At 44.6% G+C, this 26,222-nt stretch overlaps 1 protein-coding gene across 1 annotated transcript; it reads right to left on the reverse strand.

Annotated features, from left to right (window-relative positions):
* Nucleotides 1–563: 563 nt before the first annotated feature.
* ENC1 (ectodermal-neural cortex 1) lies at nt 564–18,166 on the reverse strand. The gene is made up of 3 exons (XM_044276063.1): nt 17,967–18,166; nt 7,161–8,957; nt 564–3,417 (listed from the first exon to the last, which is right to left on the reverse strand). The coding sequence occupies exon 2, from the start codon at nt 8,953–8,955 to the stop codon at nt 7,177–7,179; it is 1,779 nt and encodes a 592-aa protein (XP_044131998.1). The 5' UTR covers nt 8,956–8,957; nt 17,967–18,166; the 3' UTR covers nt 564–3,417; nt 7,161–7,176.
* Between the last annotated feature and the right edge of the window lie 8,056 nt (nt 18,167–26,222).

Raw genomic sequence — 26,222 nt, forward strand, 5'->3', positions numbered from 1 at the left:
TCACCTATACACATTTGGGAATATCTTTCTTTTTTTTTTTTAGTAAGCTTTTTGCTCCTTGGAATTAACTTTCCATTGAATTGAGAACCCATTGAGTCTGTAGTAGTAGAGGGGGGGAGGGGGTTTGCAGTTCCTTGTTCAGTCTCGAGGCCAACTAGAATTATAACCTTATTTATAGCTTTAGTGATTCTTTCCAGTTAAAAGGCTCGCAGGAGATCTGAGTAAAGATCAGCTTTACTTTATGTACCAGACTACATTACAATATTATTCCCAGCCCACCACGCTTTTCCCAAGGAATCCATATGTTTTCAAAGTGAACCCTGAGCACCAATACCGAAAAGATCAAATATAGGGCTAAAGACTGACGTAGATGTTAATCTTGTCCCATGGTGTTTCTGTTCATGCCGTCCAAGAAGGGGTTATGATAATAAAGAGAACGGGCTTTGAAGTAAAATTGGATCCATTACACTTCAAATCCCCAACAATAGAGAATCCATCCAAAAGTATACAGCAGTGAGACATACAAGCTGTATCTTATTCACTAAGAAAACACAAGGCACAAATAATGAAACAGTGCAATTTTATTATTTTCTTACCACAAATTCACTTGAAAAGAAAATGCAACAAGTATAGAGCGGAACGAGAAAACACGTACAAAACGAACGGCTTTGGCAAAAACCAAGAAATTTCCATAAATAAATAAATACATTTGCAGGAGGTCAATAGTGATCCGACAAGCAGACGATCAACAGCTATACAAAAGACGACAATGACGACAAAGTATTTACCAGAAAGCAAGGGTGAACCATTGGTGGCTTCCCGGTAAACGCAGAATAACACTGTACAGACACTATGTGCCAACAAGTTTATACAAAGAAGAGGACGACGTGCGACCTGCCCGGTGGATGGCCTGAGAAAGTGACCTCCACTGCTTCTTATTTTACCACTGTGTGTAATTAAAGTACAGGTCTTGTTACAGCTTCATCTGAAGAGGCTGTGCTCTCCTTCCTAGTCTTCCTCGACCTTTATGCCGATTCCATTACAGTTGTATTTTTACCTTTGCAACATTGCAACTCCAGTTTACGAGATACTTTTAGCATCTCTATATACTGGAACCAGGAGTAGTAGGACATGGACACAGAGTGTGTAGTGTGTGCATTTCAGGTGCCGCTTTTGTAGGACATCTTTGTGAAATCCACTCACTTGTCACTTAATAATCATTACCAAGGGCCCTTCATCGTGCAGGCTGCTAATGTTTGTGCCTTCAGAAGGAGGGAAATATAGGGGAAGCAGCTGTGATACATATCTGTGAACAGTCACATTTATATAGCTGCAAGGAAGAGCTCCAGCCAGGCATTCTTCACCCTTTACATGAACCGGACACTCCAGCTCCAGTTTCAACACTGACAACATTCACATCACATTGGCGATTAGAGACGGTTTATTCCGAAAATCTGATCTGGGCTCAGACTAGGTGTTGGGCTTGATGGAAGATTATTGACTCTGTAAATGTAGGCTTTGTGGTTGAAAACTATGTTAATATTGCATTGTTCACACAGACACCTTTAATTGGAGAGCAGCTGATCAGTGTACGTCCGACTCCTGAGACTGCATCTACATGGAAAATGTAATATTACTTGTGACCATGCGATCATGGACAGACCGAGTCCGCCAGACCCAGATCCAATGCTTGGTAGTCACTCTTTACTATGGCCAGTTTCACACAAGCATATTCAGTCTGGGAAACACACTCCATGTGGGAGCTGTATTTCCCAGACTGAATATTGCAGCATCCTAATGATTTATGATGTTGTGAATTCCCATCTCACCGCAGGTCCACTGTACTGTAGTCACTGCATTATGTGACTACAGTTTAGTAGACCTGCGGTGACACAGAAATTCACAGCATCATAATCATTAGGATGCTGCAAGTCCGCTTCAGAGAAGCAATGTTCAGTCTAGGAAATACAGCTCCCAACATGGTGCACGTTTTCCGGACTGATTAGACTCATGTGAAACTGGCTCAAGGCTCATAAAGGGGATCCAGTTCTGTTCCTTTAAGAAGATTGCCCCACTATCGCACCAAAAATATGCAAGTCAGAAGAACGCATGCAATCTGAGGAGATGGATGGTTGTAATACCCATTCAGCATCCTTGCCTCAGAGCCATAGCTCATGATAACCATAGGGTTTCACATTATGTAAGTTAACCAGCCTGTCACAAGTCTGCAGGTTTTTTTACATAGCAGCAGAGACGGCTACGGCTAGCTACCAATATAGCAGAGCTGAGGTGTCATTAGGTACAACTCATATCAAGATGTGTTGTCCAACTGAAAAAAAGATGTGCTCATAATCAGTTGACCACATGGAACTGGACTCTCTACACCCCATTGATCATAAAATTTGATTGAGGAAACTGTGTACGGCATTGAAAGATCAGAATAGTCCATATGGAAAGGGCTTGTCCAGGCTTAGTCTGCCAAAAATGCAACTAAAGAAATGGCAAATTCAGCCCTGCTACACGTGCAATTCTATCATTTTTTTTTTTTTACTCCTGAAACCAGATAACACATTTCGTCATTCTTAGTATGAAGATCTGGTCAAACACCGAAGAGTACACAGTTTGCAATGCTGCATGCAGGCACCTAAATACACCGTGCTGAAATGTTGGGAGTGGTCTTCAAACATACAATCATGGCCCTTCACATGTCAATACAACTACAAGCATTGTATCAGCATGCAGACAGCACAATAAATAGACAACTGGGAATGTAATGACAAAGTCATATATAAATAGGCAAATGAAATGGCAATGGATTCTGGGTAATAAGACATCCAATATTTGTTCACAGTTTTTTTTTTTTCTTCTGGCTAGGTTACAGTTGTGGTTTTCTGCTTTGTTAATCTTGAGAATGCGTTAAACCGCGAATTTAGAAAATGCCCGTGGCATGGCGCACTTGTGTAGTCTTAAGTCAAGATATGCACGGCTAGGACTGTATGCAACCTGACATCTTTGCTACTTGGAACCCTCCAGCTTCCCCCACAGCTGGTGCTGACATTTCTATCAGATGATAAACTCGTCCATAGAGAGAACTGTCCAGATGGATTCAAGCACTGCAGACATATTAAACAGGCTCCCAGGGGTTCCACATACAAAGCCATTAAAACATTTTCCTTGTGATACATTGGATTCTGATCTTAGCGAGTTAATACTGATATCTGAAGCACAACGAGACCAAAAAAATAAAAATCTTCAGTTCAGAAAAATCTTAACCGTTTCTGCTGCTGCTGGACGGCCAGAATCACCAGCTGCAGGAGGGAGAGTGCGGGGATTGGCAAACGTCTTCTGTTAAGTTCAAAAGTCCTTTTGTCATGTTCCTCTAAGAGCTGGCCTCGAATCTTCACAGCTGAGGTCCATCTGTGGTGGATAAGAGAGAGACAGGGGACGACCATTAGTCTCATGTCTGGTCACACAGGCAGATGTACAGAAAATAAACCAGAGTCAAATGATCCATCACCCATATAATAGCCACAAAATGACACGATAATCATATTACTAAACCCTAAATAAGATTAGTCACCTAGCACCATGGGGATTGCGTTCGGCTATAGTCGCTGGGCTAATTAATGTGTAATGTCTTGCTTGGGGCAATTCTTAAAACAACCCAAGTCATAAAAACAGATCTCCCGAGAAGACAAACGTGAAGCTAGAGAAGTGGTTTGTCAAATAATAGGTTACTAGGAGTGTTGTGTGAATAATGCATTCTTCAAAGGAGAAGATAGGATAAGGGAAATCGATTGGCTGCATTAACAGACAATCACACAACACAAGTGTGCAATTTATCGTACAATACATGTGAAAGGAATCTTGAAAAAAAAAAAATCCATGTAGAAAAACGAGCATTTCAATTTTTTTTTTTATTCAGCCTGTTCATAATGTTATAGAAATGAAGCATATTTTCACTATGGATTATGCCATTTTAATGTGTAGGGGGTGAAATCTGCGTTACCTCCAAAGTATAAGGGCTCATTCAGACGGCCATATGCTGTCCGTAAAGATGCAGATCTGCATTTTTGCGGACAGCATATGGCCATCTGAATGAGCTATAATGCACAGTAAAAATCCACATCTAATGCTCTAGAATCTGGATTTGCGCCAAGAGTCCATGGTATAAAGTCCTCTCCACTATGATTGCAAGTGGATTTACCTCTGATGCAAGTGACCGAATATCGTTAGGACAGGCTGTCATTGTAATGAGTGCTAGACAGAAGGGCTGCAGCACTCTAGAGCATTGCGCCTCCTGAATTGTTTACTGCATGGCACCAATAACATCAGGATACAGCCCTACTTTGTTCTCATGAATAGTGGCGGTCACAATGCACAGACCCCTCACCAAATTTGGATATCTCCTTGCAGAATGTGATCACTTGTTAAATGCTTAAAAACCCTTAGGGCTGTTTCACACGAGCGGATGCCGTGCGTGACATCCGCTGCGTGAATGACAGCCAAGACCCGATGCGGACTGCAGAAGCACGGAGCATTAACATGACTGATAATGCTCCGTGCCTCTCTGATCTCTTTACTACAAAATTACAGTGAGATAAAGTTGTCACTGTGATTTCGTAGTAAAGAGATCACAGAGAGGCACGGAGCATTATCAGTCATAATAATGCTCCGTGCTTCTGCTGTCCGCATCGGGTCTTGGCTGTCATTCACGCAGCGGATGTCACACACTACATCCGCTCGTGTGAAACAGCTCTTAAAGGGATTGTTCAAGTCTTTAAAACTGATAACTTATCCTCAGGATCGTTCATAAGTATCTAATAGATGGGGATCCACCTTCTAGGACCCATGTTGATGAGCCGTTTGAAGAGGCTGCAGTGCTGTGGTGAGCACTGCGGTCTCTTCCTAGGCCAGCGATGTCATGTTCTTCAGTCACATGGCCTAGGTGCAGCTAAGTCCCATTCAAGTGAATTGAGCTGGGCTGCAATACTAAGCACAGCCACCATACAATGGACGGCTTTGTGGTTGGAAAGCTGCAAAGAGGCCATAACACTCCTCCAAACAACTGATCGGTGAGGTTGCTGGGTGTTGGACCCACGCAGATCAGATACCAATTTTGAGGATTGGTCATCAATATTAAACACTCGAAAAACCCCTTTAAACTATGTGCAGTGTCTATTCCATATAGAAAATGAGGTCTATTTTCTAATCTACTTGACGCATGGTAAATTTATCCCAGGTTAACAGCAAGCAAGCTATAATCATTTCTTCATTCAGCACAAAGCCAGCTGGATTACATTGGAATGAGGTTACCTGCCCTGACCCTGGTTAATACAGTTACTTAGTCTTAAAAGAACTGGGATTACAGGTCGGCTGGCCTTCAAAAACGTAACCATGAAGCCACACCTGCCCCATGAGGTCAACTAAGAAGATAAAAAAGAAAAGTTTCACGTAACAGCAGAGAGAGAGAGGAACAACAGAAAGAGAAGACCTTCACCCGAGTAATGGCTTGGAAAGAATGAGGAATGCATGATTTTATTTACACACCTACAAGAAGTCGGAAATGTGCGCGGCTGGCTGAAACACTTTGCATACCTTGTGATAAAGAGGTTTGCTGAAATAACAGAGCATGCTCCCTCTCAAGAGTTACCGGTATGTACTGTAAAAGCAATACTGGGAGGAGGGCAAACAAGGTCCTACGCCCAGGCCAGGAGCTCTCGCCATATGACCTTGAACATGTTTGTCTGTCAATGCTCAAACCACCCAAATATCAAAGACTTTTACTACTAATAGCTGCAGAATTCACAAACAGGATGAAGTCCATGGAAAGCTCAGGATATTTAAAATTATTAAAACCCTACTCTTCTCACGTACCTAACCAAATTGGCTGCATCTCAAACTATATTTCATTTCCATAGAATGTATGTGTAATTAAAGGGGTTGTCCAGACTACAGATACCGATGGCTTATCTTAAGGATAGGTCATTAATATCAGATCTTGGGGGTCTGACACCCAGCAACCCCACCAATCAGCTGTTTTGGGCACCTGCAGTGCTAAAAGTATGCTGTGTGGAGTGGAAGCAGACGACTCCAAACACAGTACAGTTTTTGGGGCCACAGCTGACAAACAGCTGATCATGGGGTTCTGGGTGTCAGACCCCCACAACCTGATATTGATGACCTATCCTGATTGTACTTAAATGGAACCTGTCATCAACTTTATGCTGCCCATACTAACGGCAGAATAAAGTAGAGACAGGCGAGTTGATTTCAGTGGTTTGTCATTTATAAGTTAAAAGTAAGTGGTTGCCGAGAACCAACATCACAATCATTGCAGACTGGGCCTGGAAAAGAGTCACGACCACCTGAGAAGAGTCCTGGTTATTCATGAATTCCTGCTCTCCTACCCACCTGCTGATGACTGACAGGCTTCTACCTAGTTGTCTCCCTTTCTCTCTAGGAGAGAACTGCCAATCATCAGCAGAGGGGTGAGAGCAGGAGATAAGGAATAACCATGACTCTTCTCAAGTAGATTTGACTCCTTTGAAGGCCTGGGCTGCAATGGTTATGATGCTGGTTCTCAGCAACCATTTACTTTTAGCTCATGACTGACACACCGATGAAATCAGCATTTCTGTCACTATTTTATGCTGCCCTCAGTGAGGTTAGCATAAAGTTGATGACAGGCTCCCTTTAAGTTTTCCAAGCACATGTAAATCCGATCTGTTGCAAACTGTCCCATCCTATTTTAGGTTCTAAAAAGGTCAAGAAGGAAAGTCAGTTGATACTAAGCCCTTGTTCCAGCTCATGAAATGCTAAAGTTGCTGCTGGCCATGCATTTCCCCGCAGTGGGAGCTTCAGGGGAAATGTAGCATGGCACGTTGCCCATTCCAATCAATGGACGACCATGTAATACATAGCCAAGTTGAGTCCACCAGAATAAGAGCTAATTGGTCAGCTAAACAGAGGAACCTTTGGATGAGGGTTGTGGTCTACAGGTTCTTTAACACTATAATTATTAACCATGTATTTTCAAAAACGTTTGTGTTTTTTGCACAGTATCGTGACCATGAAGATTGACCCTAAATATTGCACCATGTTCCCAAATATTCAGAGTTGCTATAATGTGCCCCACAAACTTATCACATGAAACTTACCATGCCAGTCAGTGCTTTAAGATGGCAGATGTTTCCATGTGCTCACAAATGCCGTGGGGATAAGGGAGTAAGGTACTGTAGTTATGCTGTTCCAAGCGTCAATTGTTGGGTCATAACAGTCCAATGTTTTGCACCTCTGAATTCCAAAGTAGCCTCCAACTACGAACAGTTTATTGCCAGATGCTACTGCATGACAGCTCATTCTCTTGGCTGTCACATCTCCAGCTTTAGTCCACTGATAGGTTTCACTGTTGAATTTATAAGCTGAACACGCAGAGAATTCAGTATCCCCTCCCATGATAAAGATCTGGGTTCCGAGAACAGCTGCAGCCGTGTAGCGCCATGGCTGTGGACAAGTGGCTGGTACACTCCATCTGTTTTCAGAAGGATCATAACATTGAACCTTGGGCAACTTATCGTGACTAACACTAGTCCCACCAAAGGCAAATAATTTAAGCTTCGCACTAACTACAGCAGCATTGCTAGCACCTTCTCGGAGAGGAGCTACCATGGTCCACTTGTTGGTTGATGGGTCATATTGTTCCACTTGTTTTAAGGACACTGATGGAGATGCAGGGAGTGAGCCAGTTGCTGCTGTGTGCCCACCCACTACATACAAACAATGTTTTAGTTCAGCAGACCCATGGCCAAACCGTGCTACCAGCATTGGTGCAGCCTTTGACCACTCCTCATGAAGTGTGTCATAGACCCACACATCCTTTGAAACCCCATTCTCTGAACCCCTTCCACCAGTGATATATACTTTGCAGCCAATTGCACATGCACTGAATTCTTTGCGCGGACTTGGAATGTCTGCTTTGGGTATAATTTCTTTTGCCTTCTGGTCAACCAGGTATAATTTATCACACATGAAAGTCTGTCCGCCCAGGAGAAACAAAGCATGGCCGGTTTTGCGAGGCTTCGCACACATACTTGTCACCACTCCATCATTTTGCAATATTTTTAACTTACACCTAATTGCTTCTTCTACAAGTTCTTTGCTTTTTTTCTGCTTAATGACCAGTTCCTCCATAGCTACATTCTCCATGAGATATATGGCTGGTAACAGGGCTAATCGTACAGTCTGGAGCAGCTCACTTAAGTAACAGTGACGTTTATTTAGATCATAATTAATCCAGTTCATTGCAGACTCGTACACCATCCTCTCATCTTCAGTTTCCAGTTCTTCATGTGATAACAATTTGACAACAAACTCTTTGGGTAACTGTAGAAAGTCTTCCGTTTTGCAGATGGTTTGGAAGTTGGTAAGGCACATTCTCCAAGACAGTTCGTACAGTTTGGTACATTGATGAGCATCGGACAGGAGAAGCATACCTAGACAGTTGGTTGGATGAAGGTTCTTCTCTAAGAACTCAGCGCATGCATCTCTAATGTCCTCAAACTCCAACATATCTCCAGCTTCCAGAAGGGATTCAGCATTTTCTTCATTTATTATGACTCTGGAAGAATATGCGTAATCCAAAAGGAGTTCTAAAACTTCTGGGTGGATTGCATTGTGAAAGTTCACCTCATTGGCTTGGCTTTCTTTAAGACCTCCACTAAACATTGCTTCAAAGTAGCGACTGCAAGCAGCAAGGACAGCACGATGGCAGGGAAAAGACCGGTTTCCCGCCAGTAATAAGACATCGGTGAAGAGGCACTGCTGTCTTAATAGGTTAAGATGTGTTAGCACATTGTCAGCATAAGACGACTTGTGGAACAGGTAGATGTTCATAGAGCCAGTACTGGCTCTGGACTTGCGGTTCTCATGTATGCTGACCGACATTTTCTTCATTCCTGTAAGAGACAAAACAACCAATGTATAATTAATTATTCAGATGAAACTGCAAATCATCTAACCTCATTTTTCTGCTTACTTGAATTCATACTCATCCTTAGGCCTCATGCACACGACCGTTTTTTTTTAAGGTCTGCAAAAACAGGGTCCGTAGGTCCGTGATCCGTGACCACGGACATGAAAAATGAATAAAAAAATCTAAGTCAAGTTTGCCATTGAAATGATAGGAAAAAACGGACACGGATCACGGACGACAATCTTGTGTGCATCCGTGATTTTTCACGGACCCATTGACTTGAATGGGTCCGTGAACCGTTGGCTGTGAGAAAAATAGGACAGGTCATATTTTTTTCACGGCCAGGAAACACGGATCACGGATGCGGCTGCCAAACGGTGCATTTTCCGATTTTTCCACGGACCCATTGAAAGTCAATGGGTCTGCGAAAAAAAACGGAAAACGACACAACGGCCACGGGTGCACACAACGGTCGTGTGCATGAGGCCTTACCCTAGTATGATTCCAGCCACTTTGTACAAGAGCCCATCCATTCACAAAGGATTACTAGCATCCAAGCCTCAATAATATTACTTGCCACAACAAAGAATTAAAGGGCATCTATCAGCAGATTTGTTCCTATGAAACTAGTGGACCTGTTCCATGCGAGCTTGGCAGCTGAAGGCTTCTTTGTTGGTCCCCTATGTTTTAACATATGCAAATGAGCCTCTAGGAGCAATGAGGGCATGCCGTTACACCCAGAAGCTCTGCCCTCTCTGCAATTGCCGCACCCTCTGCACTTGGACTTTAGAAGTCATGGCCAGGTGTGTTGATGTTTACACTGCCTGTCCCTATAAATCAAAGGGCAGTTGCAGAGAGAGCAGAGTCTCTAGGTGTAACGGCAATGCACTAGTTGCTCGTAGAGGGTCATTTGCATATAGTAAAAAATCTTTTTCTTTCTCAGCAAGGGGGGCACATATGACCATTGAACCAACACAGATGCTTTCAGCTGCCAAGCGCACATGCAACAGGTCAGCCAGTTTCATAGGTACAAATCTGCTGACAGGAGCCCAGCAACCCGTTTTAAAAGGCATCTGATACTGATGACCTACTATAGGATAGATCCATGGGCGTAGGGATCACCATAGCAGCCATAGGATTATTATTTTTTTTAAATTCATGTGGCGTAGCTACAGGGGTCGCAGGCCCCTCTGGGACAGACAGAGAAAGTGCTATCTGCAGGGCCTGCAGGCTGTGGGCGGTGCAATAAGGCGCAGCCGGAGGCAGAGAGGCCTACCTGCAATGAGGAGATGGAGTGGTCCCGCTCCCAGTCTCGGCGGCAGTCCAACTGGCCGGAAGTGGAGGAGGCGGAGAGTACAGCGAAGCTGCGTGCTGCTGGGCATGGCAGCTCTGCTGGAGTGTGGGCGCGCAGACGTTCAAGTGGCTGTGAGGTGAGGCCTGGCTGACTCTGGGACTGGTAAAACTTACTGTGGAGTCCTGGACCATTATATCTGGGGAGGAGGGGGAAGCAGCACCCCCCTGGAGGTCTGGACCAGTACATTTAAGGAGAAGGGAGGAGCAGGACCCTGGAGGTCTGGACCAGTACATTTAAGGAGAAGGGGGGAGCAGGAGCCTGGAGGTCTGGTCTGGACCATTTTATAGGGGGGGAAAAGGACACTGGAGGTCTGGACCATTATATCTGGGGAGGAGGGGGGAGTGGGATCCCCGAGGTCTGGACCATTATATCTGGGTAGGAGGGGGGAGCAGGACCCTGGAGGTCTGGACCATTATATTTAAGGAGAAGGGGGGGGGGAATCAGGACCCTGGAGGTCTGGACCATTATATTTAAGAAGGGGGGAGCAGGACCCTGGAGGTCTGGACCATTATATTTAAGGAGAAGGGGGAGCAGGATCCTGGAGGTCTAGACCATTATATAGGGGAAAACAGGACACTGGAGGTCTGGACCATTCCATTTAGGGGGAGCAGGACCCTGGAGGTCTGAACCATTATATTTAGGGAGGAGGGGGAAGCAGGACACTGGAGGTATGGACCATTCTATTTAGTTGGGAGCAGGACCCTGGAGGTCTGGACCATTATATATTGAGAGTAGGGGGAAGCAGGATCCTGGAGGTCTGGACCATTATATTTAAGAAGGGGGAGCAGGACCCTGGAGGTCTGGACCATTATATTTAAGGAGAAGGGGGAGCAGGATCCTGGAGGTCTAGACCATTATATAGGGGAAAACAGGACACTGGAGGTCTGGACCATTATATTTAGGGAGGAGGGGGAAGCAGGACACTGGAGGTATGGACCATTCTATTTAGTTGGGAGCAGGACCCTGGAGGTCTGGACCATTATATAGGGAGGAGGGGGGAGCAGGACCCTGGAGGTCTGGACCATTATATATTGAGAGTAGGGGGAAGCAGGATCCTGGAGGTCTGGACCATTATATTTAAGAAGAGGGGAGCAGGACCCTGGAGGTCTGGACCATTATATTTAAGGAGAAGGGGGGAGCAGGATCCTGGAGGTCTGGACCATTATATAGGGGGGAACAGGACACTGGAGGTCTGGACCATTCTATTTAGGAGGGAGCAGGACCCTGGAGGTCTGGACCATTATATTTAGGGAGGGGGGGGAAAGCAGGGCCCTGGAGGTCTGGACCATTATATAGGGAGGAGCAGGACCCTGGAGGTCTGGACCATTATATATTTGGAGTAGGGGGAAGCAGGATCCTGGAGGTCTAGACCATTATATATGGGGAGTAGGGGGAAGCATGAACCTGGATGTCTGGACCATTATATAGGCAGCAGGGGGAGCAGGACACTTGATGTCTGGACCATTATATCTGGGGACTATCAGTGGAAGATTTAGGGTGGGAGGTCTAGGAGGGGTGTGGGGATGTTGGGGTGGGAAGTCCTGGAAGAGTGTTTGGGTGGGAGCTCTGGAAGGGGTGGGGGTCTGAGAGGTATGTGGGGGTGGGAGATCCGGGAGAGGGGGGCCCATAAAAAAATGTTGCTATGGGGCCCAGTCATTTCTAGCTACGCCCCTGGATAGATCATCAATATCTGATCAGTGGGGTCTGATGCCCCGCACTCCCAACGATCAGCTGTTAACTGCATGCACCGGGGCGAGCACTTTGAAGGGAGCCGCAAGCACAGTATAGTGGCTGTGCTGGGTTAGTGCAGCTCAGCCTCCATCCACTCCACTTCAGGAGGTCGGACCTTTCTAACAAAGGGGATTGTTCAAAGTGGGAACACCCTTTAAGGCAGGCATCCTCAAACTGTGGCCCTCCAGCTGTTGTAAAACTACAACTCCCACAATGCCCTGCTGTAGGCTGATACCTGTAGGCTGTTCAGGCATGCTGGGAGTTGTAGTTTTGCAACAGCTGGAGGGCCGCAGTTTGAGGATGCCTGCTTTAAGTTTTAGTGTCCTTTTAACATCTACAACTGTTATCTTATTTTAGCAAACTGCGTTCTGCAAGTTTTTTTCCTGTAAGTTAACAATGAACTTTGACACACAAATAGTAGTGAATTCTGCAATTTTGAGATTTTTCCGCTGTTTATATGTTACGTTTTGTACTTTCCCCAACTTGGTATATGGGTGACACGCTTAAACAAATCATTTTCTACTTGTCTTGTAAAACCTGTTACCCAGCATCTTTCAGATATATAGAAGACCTGAGTTCACCAGAGGGTAGACGCTGCTTATCCCATCCTCACACCTCCATGGGTGACATTCACATTACACATGTCAGCATGCAAATAGCACAACGATAGCAGAAAACATATCAGATAGCGCGGATGCATGGGATAGGAGGAACAGGCAGTCCAGACATTGACATGTGTTGAAATGTGACAGCATTGATCACAGACCTGTTCAGCGTAAATTACTGGAGACCACTGTGTTGAGAAAGGCCAAGCGCCGAAATGTGACAGGTCAACAGCTGCACCAAACATTGGGCAGGAAATACTTCTGTGATTGGACGTTTACTGTCCCTAACTAATTGAACATCCTCGGAGCTGGACTTCCTGCATTCTACTTACTGAATAGAGGTCTGTTTTATCGCTTGTCTCAATGAAGACTAAAACAACATTGTAGAAAAATCACCTTCTTAAGGTCCATTAGGACCACTAGAGGACATGCTTCTGAAGGCCATGCTCCATCTGTACAGAACACGATCACTTTTAATAGCATTGTAATATTTACTATCACTGCACACAGGGGATATCTCATCCGTAAGAGCGAATAGGTTATTTGTGAATGATTTAAGAAGTGGATCCTATGACGTTGGAGCCACTAGGAATCCTAGTGGCTCCAATGTCAGCTCCAAATGGAGTGGTGTTCTGCTCCATCTTTGAGGCCAAATATTTAGAGTCTAGGCCAGTGATGGCTAACCTCTGGCACTCCAGCTGTGATGAAACTACGACTCCCAGCATGCTTCATGCATTTCTATGGAGTTCTAGGAACAGCCAAGCAAGTGTACATCTTGGGAGTTGTAGTTTTACCATAGCAGTAGTGCCGGAGGTTAGCCATCACAGGTCTAGGCTCTTCAGCAGGCCATTTGGACCTGAATGTGGATTATTCAGAACTTGCTTGCTTCGTTGCAGTACTAGACAAGTACCAGAGATCACCGATATATTGGTAGCTAAAGGTAGTGGGATGTTAAAGGGGTTGTCTCACTTAGCAAATGGCAGGTATCATGTAGAGGAAGTTAATACAAGGCACTTACTAATGTATTGTGATTGTCCATATTGCTTCCTTTGCTGGGTGGATTCATTTTTACATCACATTATACATTGCTCGTTTCTAGGGGTTACAACCACCACTACAGCAGAGCTGGGACGGGAGCCGCTGCGCATGCATGTCTATTCATGCTCCCACAGTCTTGGCCACCAGAGGGGCCGGCTCTTTTTCCTATAGTGTGCAAGCACGACCACCACTGATGGATTTCACGGTGGTCATAACCCCTGGAAACGAGCAGTCTATAATGTGCTGGAAAATGAATCCAGCCAGCAAAGGAAGCAATATGGATAATCACAATACATTAGGAAGTGTCTTGTACTAACTTTCTCTACATGATAAATGCCATTTTCTAAAGGGAGACAATCCCTTTAAAAGGACACGAACCAGACCCTTAGCTTCAGGATACTAAACCTGCTTATATTCTTCACTGACAGACATGCTTTGAAGGCACATACTTGTACAATGTAGTCAAAAACCACATGATCTTCATAGTATGCTATAGCTCTTGATACCGCAGCTTGCCGTATCCATCATGAAGACTTCAGAGTACACAGAATGTGATAATGGTGAGGAAAGGGGGAAACAATGTGACTTATATTTAAAGGAATATTCCCATTTTACAGGTTACAGTATATAAACGGATGTTTAGCCCCTTCCAAAAATCCCATAGAAGTCAATAGTGTTGAGAGAATTAGTGAACTGGGTTCCCCCCCCCCATTCTTCAGATTAGGTGGGGCTCCCAGATGCAGGATCCACACCCCCATCATGTATTTATAGCATACCCTGTGGATATGCCATAAATGTGTAACGTGGGAATACCCGTGCTTCATCCAATGTGTCACTCACTCTACGCCAATAACGGACACCACACACAGCTGTCTGAACCAGGGGGTGATAGACACACAAAGGGGGAATGCAGAGGAACCAAAAGGCAATGCCTACCATTTATAAAGACTCCACGCTGCACGTTTATTCCATTGCACTTACAGCCAGACGGCAATTCTAAAGGAAAAGCACGGAAATTTGCGCTTCCATTGTGTTGCCAACATGTCATTTACCACCGGAGTCCATGAAAGAGACGACAGTGGATGACGGTGCGTAAAGGTGATCTCATTACAAGAAGGAAAAAATATATAAAGAGTATCTGCAGGAAACTGAAGGAATAGATGTGACAGAATGTATAGTCCTTGCCGGCTGGAAGGAATGTACATGTATCTGACTTCAAGGCTCTCTTTGAAAGGTTGTCAAGACCGATCAAACCTGTGAAGTACACAAATCAGTCACCCCCTCGGTGTTAAAAAGAGAAATGGACTGACTAGGTGTCCTCTAATCTCTGATGAAAGGCTTTCCTTGACAGGGTCGAGGCTTGTAATGTAATGTATGCTGATATAATGTCTTTACAAAAAGTTACAATACAAGACGCAAAAGTGTCTCATTATAAACCAGACACACACTGTCCTATAGAGCGGTATTATTACGTGTAGTTACATACTGTAGTTGGTAACGCTGGGAGAAGACAGGTCCATCAACCCAACCCATAGTCCTACCATCAGAAAGCAAGCAGAACCTAGGTTTGGGTTTCATACTGACACCCAATCATGAAAAATAATGGAAAATTGCATTGCAAATCCCATGACACCAGCACCCACATCGACATGACAAACAGCATTGTTAAAGGGCTTTTCTCATCTCAGACAATGGGGGCATATCTCTAGATATATGCCCCCATTGTCCGAGGTGAGACAACCCCTTTAATGGCTTTAGAGAATGGACTGAACAAAAGATAGAATTGGTCCGATGCAGCAGAGCTGAGTTTGCTATTTGTTACTACTCATCAGGATATCATAAATCTAAGTATGTTAAAAGGTGCTGTCTCACATCAGCAAATTGAATTTATTAAAAGGGATTCTGTCACTTTTTTTTTTTTACCCTATAGAGATGCGGACATGCACGGCTAGATCGCCGCTAGCATGTCCACAATATACTTGTCCCTTAAAGCTGTGTCCTTTTATTGAGTGTAAAAAATGAGGATAGATAGATAGATAGATAGATAGATCAGCATGGTAAGGAGCCCAAGGGGCTGTACTAAACGTTCTGGAGCCCAGCACTGCCTGTAACCAGGAATCTCCTCCTTGCTCACGTGATGCACGAGCTCGCGCATGCGCAGTTCCTTCCCTGAGGCTGATGCCAGCACAGGGAAGGAACACTATGCCGGCACTGCGCACGTGCAAGCTCACGCATTGCGAGATTATGGCGATCTGACTTTCTGAGCAAGGAGGAGATTCGTGGATACAGGCGGTGCTGGGCTCCTTCACAGGGGACCGTGGCTGGGCTCCAGAACGGTTAGTGCAGCCCCTTGGGCTCCTTACCAGGCGGATTTACATCAGACTCAATAAAACCACTCAGAGATATGGGACAGGAATTTTGCGGACATGCTAGCGGCGATCTAGCCGTGCATATCCGCTTCTCTATAGGGTAAAATGAGGTGACAGAATCCCTTTGGGCAGAGAAAGTTAATACAAGGCACTTACTAATGTATTGTGATTGTCCATATTGTCTCCTTTGCTGTCTGGATTCATTTTTCCATCACATTATACACTGCTCGTTTCCATGGTTATGACCGCCCTGCAATCCAGCAGCGGTGGTCGTGCTTGCACACTATAGGAAAAAGCACTAGCCTATGTGCGATCACACAGCCCCGGCCACCAGGGAGGCTTGTGCTTTTTCCTATAGTGTGCAAGCACGACCACAAGTGTATGATGTGATGGAAAAATGAATCCAGCCAGCAAGGGAAGCAATATGGATAATAATACATTAGTAAGTGCCTGGTATTAACTTTATCTACATGATAAAGGCCACTTCCTGAAGTGAGACAACCCCTCCAACCTATTCCGTTATTTTGATGTCATTTGGATAACAAATTCAACTCTGCTACATCTGCTGATAACCTAAGAACTTGATCCTTCACCTTAAAGGGCCATACCCCCAGTATATGACAGTACGAGTCTTTGAAGGATACAAACTGTGATCCGATACAATGACTACTAGTTGAGTACCATCCACTAGAACCGTTTAGTGCCAAGAGACCAGGGCCAATTCAGTTTTTCTTGACTTGTCATATAAAACATCAATATGCCTCGTGCAAACAAAGCGCCATTCTCCAGCGCACATGGCACGACATCATAATGGATTGATCACCAATGTGCCTCTGCAACACGTAGCCCTCGGAGCCTGGGCTCATAATGCGAACAAGCGTTTAGCCTAAGCGAACATGACAGCTGAATATGCAGCACGTGTAAGGAGCATTAGGTGTAGCCAAAGCCCTGTCTACCAAATTATTGAATGCCGAGCCCTAAAGCGCACAGGTCCGCACACTGCCAAGTATTTACCGATAGCCATTCATGTCCAATAGATGTCATACAGCCAAACACAATACAAAAGCCCCCACGTCTGTCTGTTCTATGTATGTACCACGTATGTTGCCATGGGGGACCACGTTGCGCCATTTCTCAAGAATCATGGAGAAATACATTGTTACATAATGTACTAACATATAAAGACATATCTATTAAGAACAGAACCACGGTGATGGCTAACCTCCGGCTCTCCAGCTGTGGTGAAAATACAACTCCCAGCATTTTCCATTCATTTCTATGGAGTTCTGAGCACAGCCAAGCAAGCGTACATCTTGGGAGTCGTAGTTTTACCACCTAATAAAGTCGTAGCAATGGCGGTTTACATGAGTGGGGTACAAGGATGCTGGGCGGTGGGTTAACGTAGGGCGCCCGGATCTCTGGCCATGCTGTCTAGGATCGCGCACACACATAGTCCTAGAAAGCGGAGCATGGGAACACAAGCGTTCAGGCAGGACACACAGCGCTTCCCATTCAAATATCGCTCCTCCCCAGATTGGAAACCCAGCAAAAAGGACAATCTTAAAGTGCACCCCTGTTACCATAACAATCCCAAAAAACAGACGTGGGGATTTTTTCCAGCAGAGACTTGAAAAAATAAATCTAATAAATAGCACCATTTAGGCATGGTTATATGTAGCAGAGCTGACTTTACTATCTGCCTGTTCCTTTCAAGCACATTGTGGTATACAGACCCAGCACTGCTACACCATTGACTGAGCACGATAGCCCATTAGCCTTCCACATATTCCGATGACATAGGTGTAGTATGAACAGACTGCAAGGACCAAATGTGCTTTTCCTGCCATGTGTCCTGACATCAGGGTTCCTCCACAATGTCCCCAGCATACACTTACCTCAGCTCATGTCACTGTGTGCTTACTGCTATTCCTGATGTAGCAGCTCGGACGTGCTCCCGTCTCCACGTGATGAAGCGTCTTCCAGCAGTCCCGGCCTCACGGGCGACAGTCCCTGGACGACACATGGACTGGGGACGGACGGCCACAGCAGGAAGCGAGGAGCAGCCGGTCTGAGCCCCGGAGCTGACTGCAGCCTGGCTTCATTCACACCGAGGTGTGAGAGGGAGGAGGGGAGGCAGGAGGAGCACTCCCACAGTGCGCGACTACCTTCTGCAGGAGGGGCTGGGGATATGCTAATACACCCCAAAGGCTTCCTGACAAAGGCATTGCCAGCAGTGTGCTGGGCAGTCAGACCCCCTCACACATGTCTATGTGCTGGTGCTCCAACATATTCAGAGACTGTCACCACTCATATTAGTATAAAAATTACTAATTTCACCTAAATTTACCTCATCCATTGTAACGCGCAGAACCTGGGACTATCCCAGTCTGCAGGTCCCTGTGAGGACTGTGAAGGCCTCACATGTCACAATCACCCAGGGCGCCCTCACCTACTGAGCCTGAATGCAGCTCCCCAATAAGTGCACCACCGTGGGGGTCATTTATCAAACACCAGCGTTTTACGCCCGTCTTTGCTATTTCTTGCACTGCCAGAGGATGCAACTCAGTAAGGGCTTATGCACACGACCGTATGTATTTTGCGGTCCACAAAAAACAGATCCGCAAAAAAAAAAACAGGTGACGTCCGTGTTGCTGCTGTTTTTTTTTTTGCGAATCCGTTGTAACAATGCCTGTCCTTAATAGAATAGGACATACAAACACGGAATGCACACTGAGTCATTTCCATTTTTTTCAAGTGCCATTGAAATGAATGGTTCCGTGTACAGACCTGTAAAAAAACGGAACGAAAGAAAAATACGTTTGTGTGCATGATCCCTTAGGAAAAGGCACAGGTCTTGTCATAAATTAGGCGCATCCTCCATTATGCTTCATTCACACGTTATTGATTCACGGACGTGTGCAGTAAGTGTTCTCCACGGACAGCACACATACCTATTCGTTTTAGGGTCCATTCACACGTCCGTATGTGTTTTGCGGATACGCAAAACACAGACACCGGCAATGTGTGTTCCGCATTTTGCGGACCGCACATCGCCGGCACTCTTATAGAAAAGAACTTTTCTTTTCCGCAATTGCGGATCCGCAAATGCGGACAGCACATTCCAGCCCCATTGAAAATGAATGGGTCCGCACCTGTTCCGCAAAATTGCGGAACGGATGCGGACCCATTTTGCGGACGTGTGAATGGACCCGTGCATTCATACATCTGTGTTTTAGCACAGAACCATGCTTTATTTTTTCCGTGTTCACGGATCCATCACGTCCATTGTAGTCTATGGGTCCATGAAAAACACAGACGCAATGCGCATGCCATCCGTGTTTCATCCATGTTTCACGGACCATTAGGAGGAGATGCTATGAAAATTAAATTTTGAGCTGTGCAATGTCAGCGAAACACAGATGACGCACGAAGAGCAAAAAACGGACACACTGAACAAGCACCGATACTTCACGGACATCTTAATAGATGAATCACTGACCATCATTTCATCCTGTGAATGAGGCATTAGTCTGGAATGAAATCTACTCCACCGCTGGCCAGAGGAGATTTCAGTCTTCATGTACCGTATGCCATGTTTACTGGCGTAAATGATAGTGAATTTGCCAGGGCTGATGGCTCCACGCCCCCCCCGCCAATGAGGGTGGTGTTTAGAAAGTAGTACAATGCGATGTGTTTAGAAAGTAGTACAATGAGGGTGTGCAACTTCTTTACACCAAAAACTGGTAATGATAAATGACCCCCAGTGTGTGCCAGTTAATAAGGTGCCTCAGTTATGTGCACATTAGGGCTCAGCCCCCAAACAGCAGGTCCGCAATATACGGGCACCGGCCGCGTGCACACCGTATCAAGGATGCGGACGCATTCACTTCAACGGGTCTACAATCTGCAAGATATGGCGCGTTGTGGAGGCATAGCGCGGAAGCACTATGGGGAGCTTCAGTTCTTCTGCAACGCAAAGAAATAGAACTTTTTTTTTGGGGGGGGGGGGTGCCGACTGAATCTTGAAGATCGCGGACCCATTCAAATGACGGGCACACAGCTGGTGCCCCTGTATTGCAGACTGCTATTTGCCGTCCGCAACATGGGAACAGGGGGCAGCATGAGCCCTAAGTGTGTCACACAGCATTGTTCTGTAATATATACTGCAAGATACGCTAGAATATATGCTGCTTGCTTCACAGAGTCCTATCCTTTACACACATATATATATATATATATATATATATACACACACACAGTATATTGTATAATATCATTAACCATTTACATCAATGTTTCAATAATAACATAGTTCACAGTTCATTACAATCAAAAGGCTCATGCACAAAGAAAACCACACATTACATTGTAACAATATGTACACACATATTTATTTATTTATAAAAGTAGAAGCCTACATAATAAATACTGTTGATGGAACAATTGTAATATTCTAGCACACGTATGTAAATGCCCAGGCGTGATCTGTAGCCTGCTGCGGACTGTGGTCCCCTTCATGTCCTAGTCATGGATATAGACCTATGTATAGTGCATGGAGAACAGTATCTCCCAGAGGCAGAATAGCCTCAGAAATTCGGAGGGTCTAGACGAGAAGACTGAAAGGAGCACCTCATTGAAATGCACATTTTCCTGATGAAGACTATTTACTGCCGTAGCTTTAAATGACCTTCTATTGATTCACAAATTATAGCCTTCTGGGAGTTATTCCCCTGCATGGTAATTGTTCCCCGCTGACAGGGGGTAAAGGATAAGTCATCTCATTTCATTATTTAGTATTGTGGTAATAAGCCTGATATTATTGGCAGATAATATCAGATCATTCCTGGACAGCTAGTAATAATCCATAGCAAGCCGTGCAGACATGTATTTTATGAATTTGCAAATGTATATTGACATCTAGGCATAGAAGCAATCTGGTGCGGTGCGTTATATCCCGTGTATTCCTATATACAGCTATATACATGTAAACTGTACACATGTAGCCTTTGTGTCCTATACTGGGATGTTTAGGCGGCTTGTGATAGACAACAAGGATGATGACAGCAGTTTGTCGCCATCTAGTGGCTGCTCAAATACTGCAGACTAAAAAGGACTATGATAGAATGACAAGTCCTAACATGCCAGTGACTTGACATTCTGGGATATGTAGTCCTTCTCCAGCTGGAGAACCACTGCTTGTCTCGTTTATTAAAGAAGCACTCTGGGATTTTTTCTTCTTCTTTGCTTGCGTTTGAAAACTACATGAGCTGAAGGGTAGTGCAGGCTACCACCCTTTTAGACACTTTATTGCAGAATTATACACTCAGGACCACACTCTCCTGAATCCTACAGCATCTGCTGTGTGGACCAGAAGTCCCATGATGGGTCCTAGGATGCCTAGGTGCTGTTGCAATGCTGTAAAACAACTGCAATGGGTCTGGAGAAATTGCATTCAGATGCACAATTTTATGTCCGTCATATAACAACCGCAGCTGGGATACAATGCACTTCAACGGGACATCGTGGGGGGAATTTATTAAAACTGGTATATAGGAAAGTTGGCTAAGGGTACTTTCACACTAGCGTTGTTTGAATCCGGCGGGCAATTCCGTCGCTGGAACTGCCCGTCGGATCCGTAAAAACGTGTGAAAACGGATTACATTTGAATCCTGATCAGGATTCTGATCACAATGAAAAAATGCATTGGAAAAAACGGATCCGCCATTTATGGACTTTAACTTTTTTTGCACATTTTTCGGGTTTAACATGCAAAAGCCGGATCCGGTTTGACGGAACACACGGCCGGATTTTTGGCCGGAGGTAAAAATACAACATGCTACGGTTTTCTGAAAAGCCTGATCAGTAAAAAAGACTGTACTGGATGCATCCTGAACGGATTGCTCTCCATTCAGAATACATTAGGATAAAACTGATCAGTTATTTTCCAGATTTGAGCTCCTAGGACGGAACTCAGCGCCGGAAAAGAAAAACGCTAGTGTGAAAGTACCCTTAGATGCCCCTATCAACCAATCAGATTCCACCTTTCATTTTCCAAGGGAGCTCTGAAAAATAAAAGGTGGAATCTGATTGGTTGCTATGGGCAGCTAAGCCAGTTCAGCTTTACACCAGTGCTTCCGTGGGGTTTCTATTTTTTGGCAGTTGCGGACGGATCATGGACCCATTCAAGTTGAATGGGTCTGGATCCATCTGAGGGTCTGGATCCATCTGCGGATGTTGCCCGTGCATTGGGAATCACAAATTGCGGTCCCCAATGCACGGAATAGCCGAGCAACGGCCATGTGCATGAGCCCTTATTCTTCAGTTTTTCTTCGTGCACATGAAAAAACGCATGCAATCTGGATACAGTCCGGACAGATAAAATGCACGCACTGAACGTAATCGCAGAAAAAACTGATTGAACTTACGTGTAAAACAGTTCTTCCCTGAACAGATTCGGACACAATCCGTATCACTCGCATGAAAGAGGCTTGAATATCCACCTCTCATCCTTGTAGGAAAATAACTGGCAAGGTCCAAAATTAACAGCAGTGCTCCCTCTAGTGGCAGGAGTGTGTTATAACTACATTGCATGCATCCTATTTTAGTGAGCATTCTTTATTGGGGGAAAGCTGTATTTTCTTGGTACCATTTTGGGGGAGATATGATTTTTTGATCAGGTGATTTAAAAAAAAACTGAAAAATCTGCCATTTTTTTTATTTTTTATGTTCTGGCATAGTTCATCGCAAACACAGTCAGTTGACCACCCAATCCCTTTAGGGGTCCTCACTTACATTTAATTTAAAACAACATCTTTTATTATATTTATTTGAAACTACAAACTGAAAAAAAGAAACCAATTTTTTTCGATTTGTAGTTTTAAATGAATATAATAAAAGATGTCGTTTTAAATTAAATGTAAGTGAGGACCCCTGAAGGGATTGGGTGGTCAACTGACCGTGTTTGCGATTTGTTATTATCCCGAGGGTCCCAATAAGGGCACTGTAGTTTAGTCAATCGTAACTATTCCCAGAAGGGAACAAATGGAGCTAAAACTTAACATTTAACAAATATCAATTTAAAAAGCTACGTTACAAACAAGGAATTATACATGCAACAAAAACTGATAGACAGCGACCGACGGGGGTTTTGGCCTCACTCGGGTCGCTGTCTATCAGTTTTTGTTGCATGTATCATTCCTTGTGTGTAACGTAGCTTTTTAAATTTATATTTGTTAAACTTTAAGTTTTAGCTCCCTTTGTTCCCTTCTGGGAATAGCCACGATTGGCTTCATATTTGGGGGTATTCTGTGAAGTGTAATACGTAATCATATGGTACATATTTTGCTATTTTGTTTGTTTCACTGTAGTTTAGTGTTCTGGCATAGTTCAGACACAATTACAGTATGTTTATTTTTATATGTACAATTTGGTGATTTGAAATTTTTATAATTTTAGTTTTTTATCTTTGAAAATACTTTTTTTTTTTTACTGTACTTGGTTTTCCTATTAGGAGACTAACATGCAATTGTCTGATTGTTTATTTCATAGGCTGCAATAGTATGCTAGGGAAGCATAGTGGCAGCACTGGTGCCTTGCAGCGCTGGGGTTCTGGGTTTGAATGCGACCAAGGACATCATCTGAAAAGAGTTTGTATGTTCTCCCCGTGTTTGTGTGGGTTTGCTCCTACACTGCAAAGACATACTAATTGGGAACTAAGATTGTGAGCTCCACTGGGGACAGCCAGCATTCTCCTTCTTTCTTACTAGCCAAACAAACTCCTTCTACTTCTCCAATACAGTGACCCTCCAGTTTTAACATTAAAGGGGTTATCTATAATCAATAAAAATGAAACATGGCCTGGAGAGGTTTTAAAATGAAAAGGACTCATCTTCTGACAGTCCCACCATTTCAGCAGCATGGTTCCAGTCCTCACCACTTCTAGTCTCCGCCAGACCTTTACTAATGATGTTCCATATAAACTTCCCTGACTGCTGCCAGTCAATCAATGGCCTTAATGGTGACATGTGCAGTGATTGGCCAGCAGTGGCCACTAGAAGCAACGAGAACCAGAGCCACAGCCGGGTAACTACCGGACTGTCAGAGGGTAAGTGCTTATTTTTGCTGTTTTTAAAAACTGTCCAGGTGCTAATTTTTTATGGGTTTAGGTCTAGGACAACCCATGTAATATTGTAAGTTAAAAGTTCACTGAACTGGAAAAGTAGAAGGGGTTCCTGTGTAGAGTGCCTAATGTGACCACAGGAGTAGTGGGGGGTGCTGCTGGAACTACTGGGGATGAGTGGAGACAACTGTGGCGAATGGAGAAGTAGAGGGGGCCTGTTGTGACTGCTGGAGTAATGGGAGGTGTTGCTGGGACTACTGGGGATGCGTGGAGACAGCTGTGGCTAATAGAGAAGTAGAGGGGCCTGTTGTGACTGCTGGAGTAATAGGAGGAGCTGCTGGAACTACTGGGGATGAGTGGAGACAACTGTGGCTAATAGAGAAGTAGAGGGGGCCTGGTGTATCGGCTGAAGTAATGGGAGGTGTTGCTGGGACTACTGGGGATGCGTGGAGGCAACTGTGGCTAATAGAGAAGTAGAGGGGGCCTGTTGTGATTGCTGGAGTAATGGGAGGTGTTGCTGGGAATACTGTGAATCAGGGATGCAACTGTGGTTAATGAGTAAGTGGAGGGGTCCTGCTGTGACTACTGGAGAATCAAGAGAGACTGCTGTGACCACTGGGGAACAGGAGAGGCAACTGTGGCTAATGGGGAAGTAGAGGAGGGTGCTGTTGTGAATACTGGAGAAGCAGGAGGGGCTGCTGTGATTACTGAAGTAGTAGGAGGTCCTGCTGTGACTACTGAAGTAGTAAGAGGTCCTGCTGTGACTACTGAAGTAGTAGGAGGTCCTGCTGTGACTACTGAAGTAGTGGGAAGTCCTGCTGTGACTACTGATGAAGTTGGGTGCTGTTGTCCTGCTAGGGAAGTTGTGGAGCATTACCTATTGGAGAAGTGGGGGGAGTGGAGGTGGACAACAAGGGATCAATGTCCAACACATGTTCAGTAGGAAGACAGGTGGAACAGAAAGGACAGTTGGAGTGCTATTAAAACGTACATAACAAAAGGAAGCATGCTGTTCTGCATACCAGAGCCCCGTGTACTCTCAGAGCTTTCAGCATCTCATAGCTATAAATGTCACTCGTGCCATGCAACCAACAATGCATTTCTGTAGGACTCAGGTCATGCCAGTGGAGAAGACATTAACGTCAATGCGCAGGTCAATAGATTCACACCTATAGGCCTGATTGAGCAATGTGTTCACGGTGACAACAGAGCCGGGAGGCAGATAGCCGGAGAACACTGTGATAACTTTAACTTATGTAACCGGAAAAGATTTATGAAGAGCAAACAGACCTGACTGACAGCTCTCTCCATTGGTATTTACCTGGGGCTATGTGGCATTCTCTCAATTATTTAATGCTGGATGTTTCACATTTTTGTAAGAAGTTCAATCAACAATAAAATGACAGAAGCATAATGAACGGATTATCATAAGACTGGAGCCCGGCTGTGAAAGGGCCTATTGCTCCATAGACCTGCATATCTACACATTCTTGTCTTACGTACATGTAATTTATGGGCATCTTTATCACGTTAATATAGAGAACAAGGCAGAGTCCAGCACAAAGAAACTTATTATAAGAGCAAATTGGCAGCCCAGTCTACCCAGTTTGTTATTTACCCAAATGACTACTTGGCAGAGATGCCAGTCCATGTCTAATGCCTGCCCTGGATTTCTGCATTCCATTTATTGCTTAACATCAGAAAAGTCGGCTCGACTCTCTGGCAGTTCAACACCCATATACTGTATATAACACTTACCTAGCTGCTCCAAACCACATACCCCTGCCACTTTATTTGTCTAAAAAGGAGACACTGGGGGGGTAAATGTCTAAAATGTTCTAGAGTCTACTAGCAAAAACATTGGATGGAAGTCAACAGACCTGATGACTACGTCCCAACACCAACATCAGTGGTTGAAGGGCATTTCCAACTTAAATAAAGAAAATTATCAGTCAATACATGTCTTTGATGTGTACTTGTTGTCAAGATTCTCTAGATTTCTTTCTGGAAAATGCGATAACATGTTCCTCAA

The sequence above is a fragment of the Bufo gargarizans genome, chromosome 1 (genome assembly GCF_014858855.1).
Source record: "Bufo gargarizans isolate SCDJY-AF-19 chromosome 1, ASM1485885v1, whole genome shotgun sequence".
NCBI lineage: Eukaryota > Metazoa > Chordata > Amphibia > Anura > Bufonidae > Bufo > Bufo gargarizans.

Excerpts from the sequence above, each read along its gene's own strand:
- ENC1 (XM_044276063.1), bottom strand. The coding sequence starts at position 8,955 with ATGAAGAAAATGTCGGTCAGCATACATGAGAACCGCAAGTCCAGAGCC.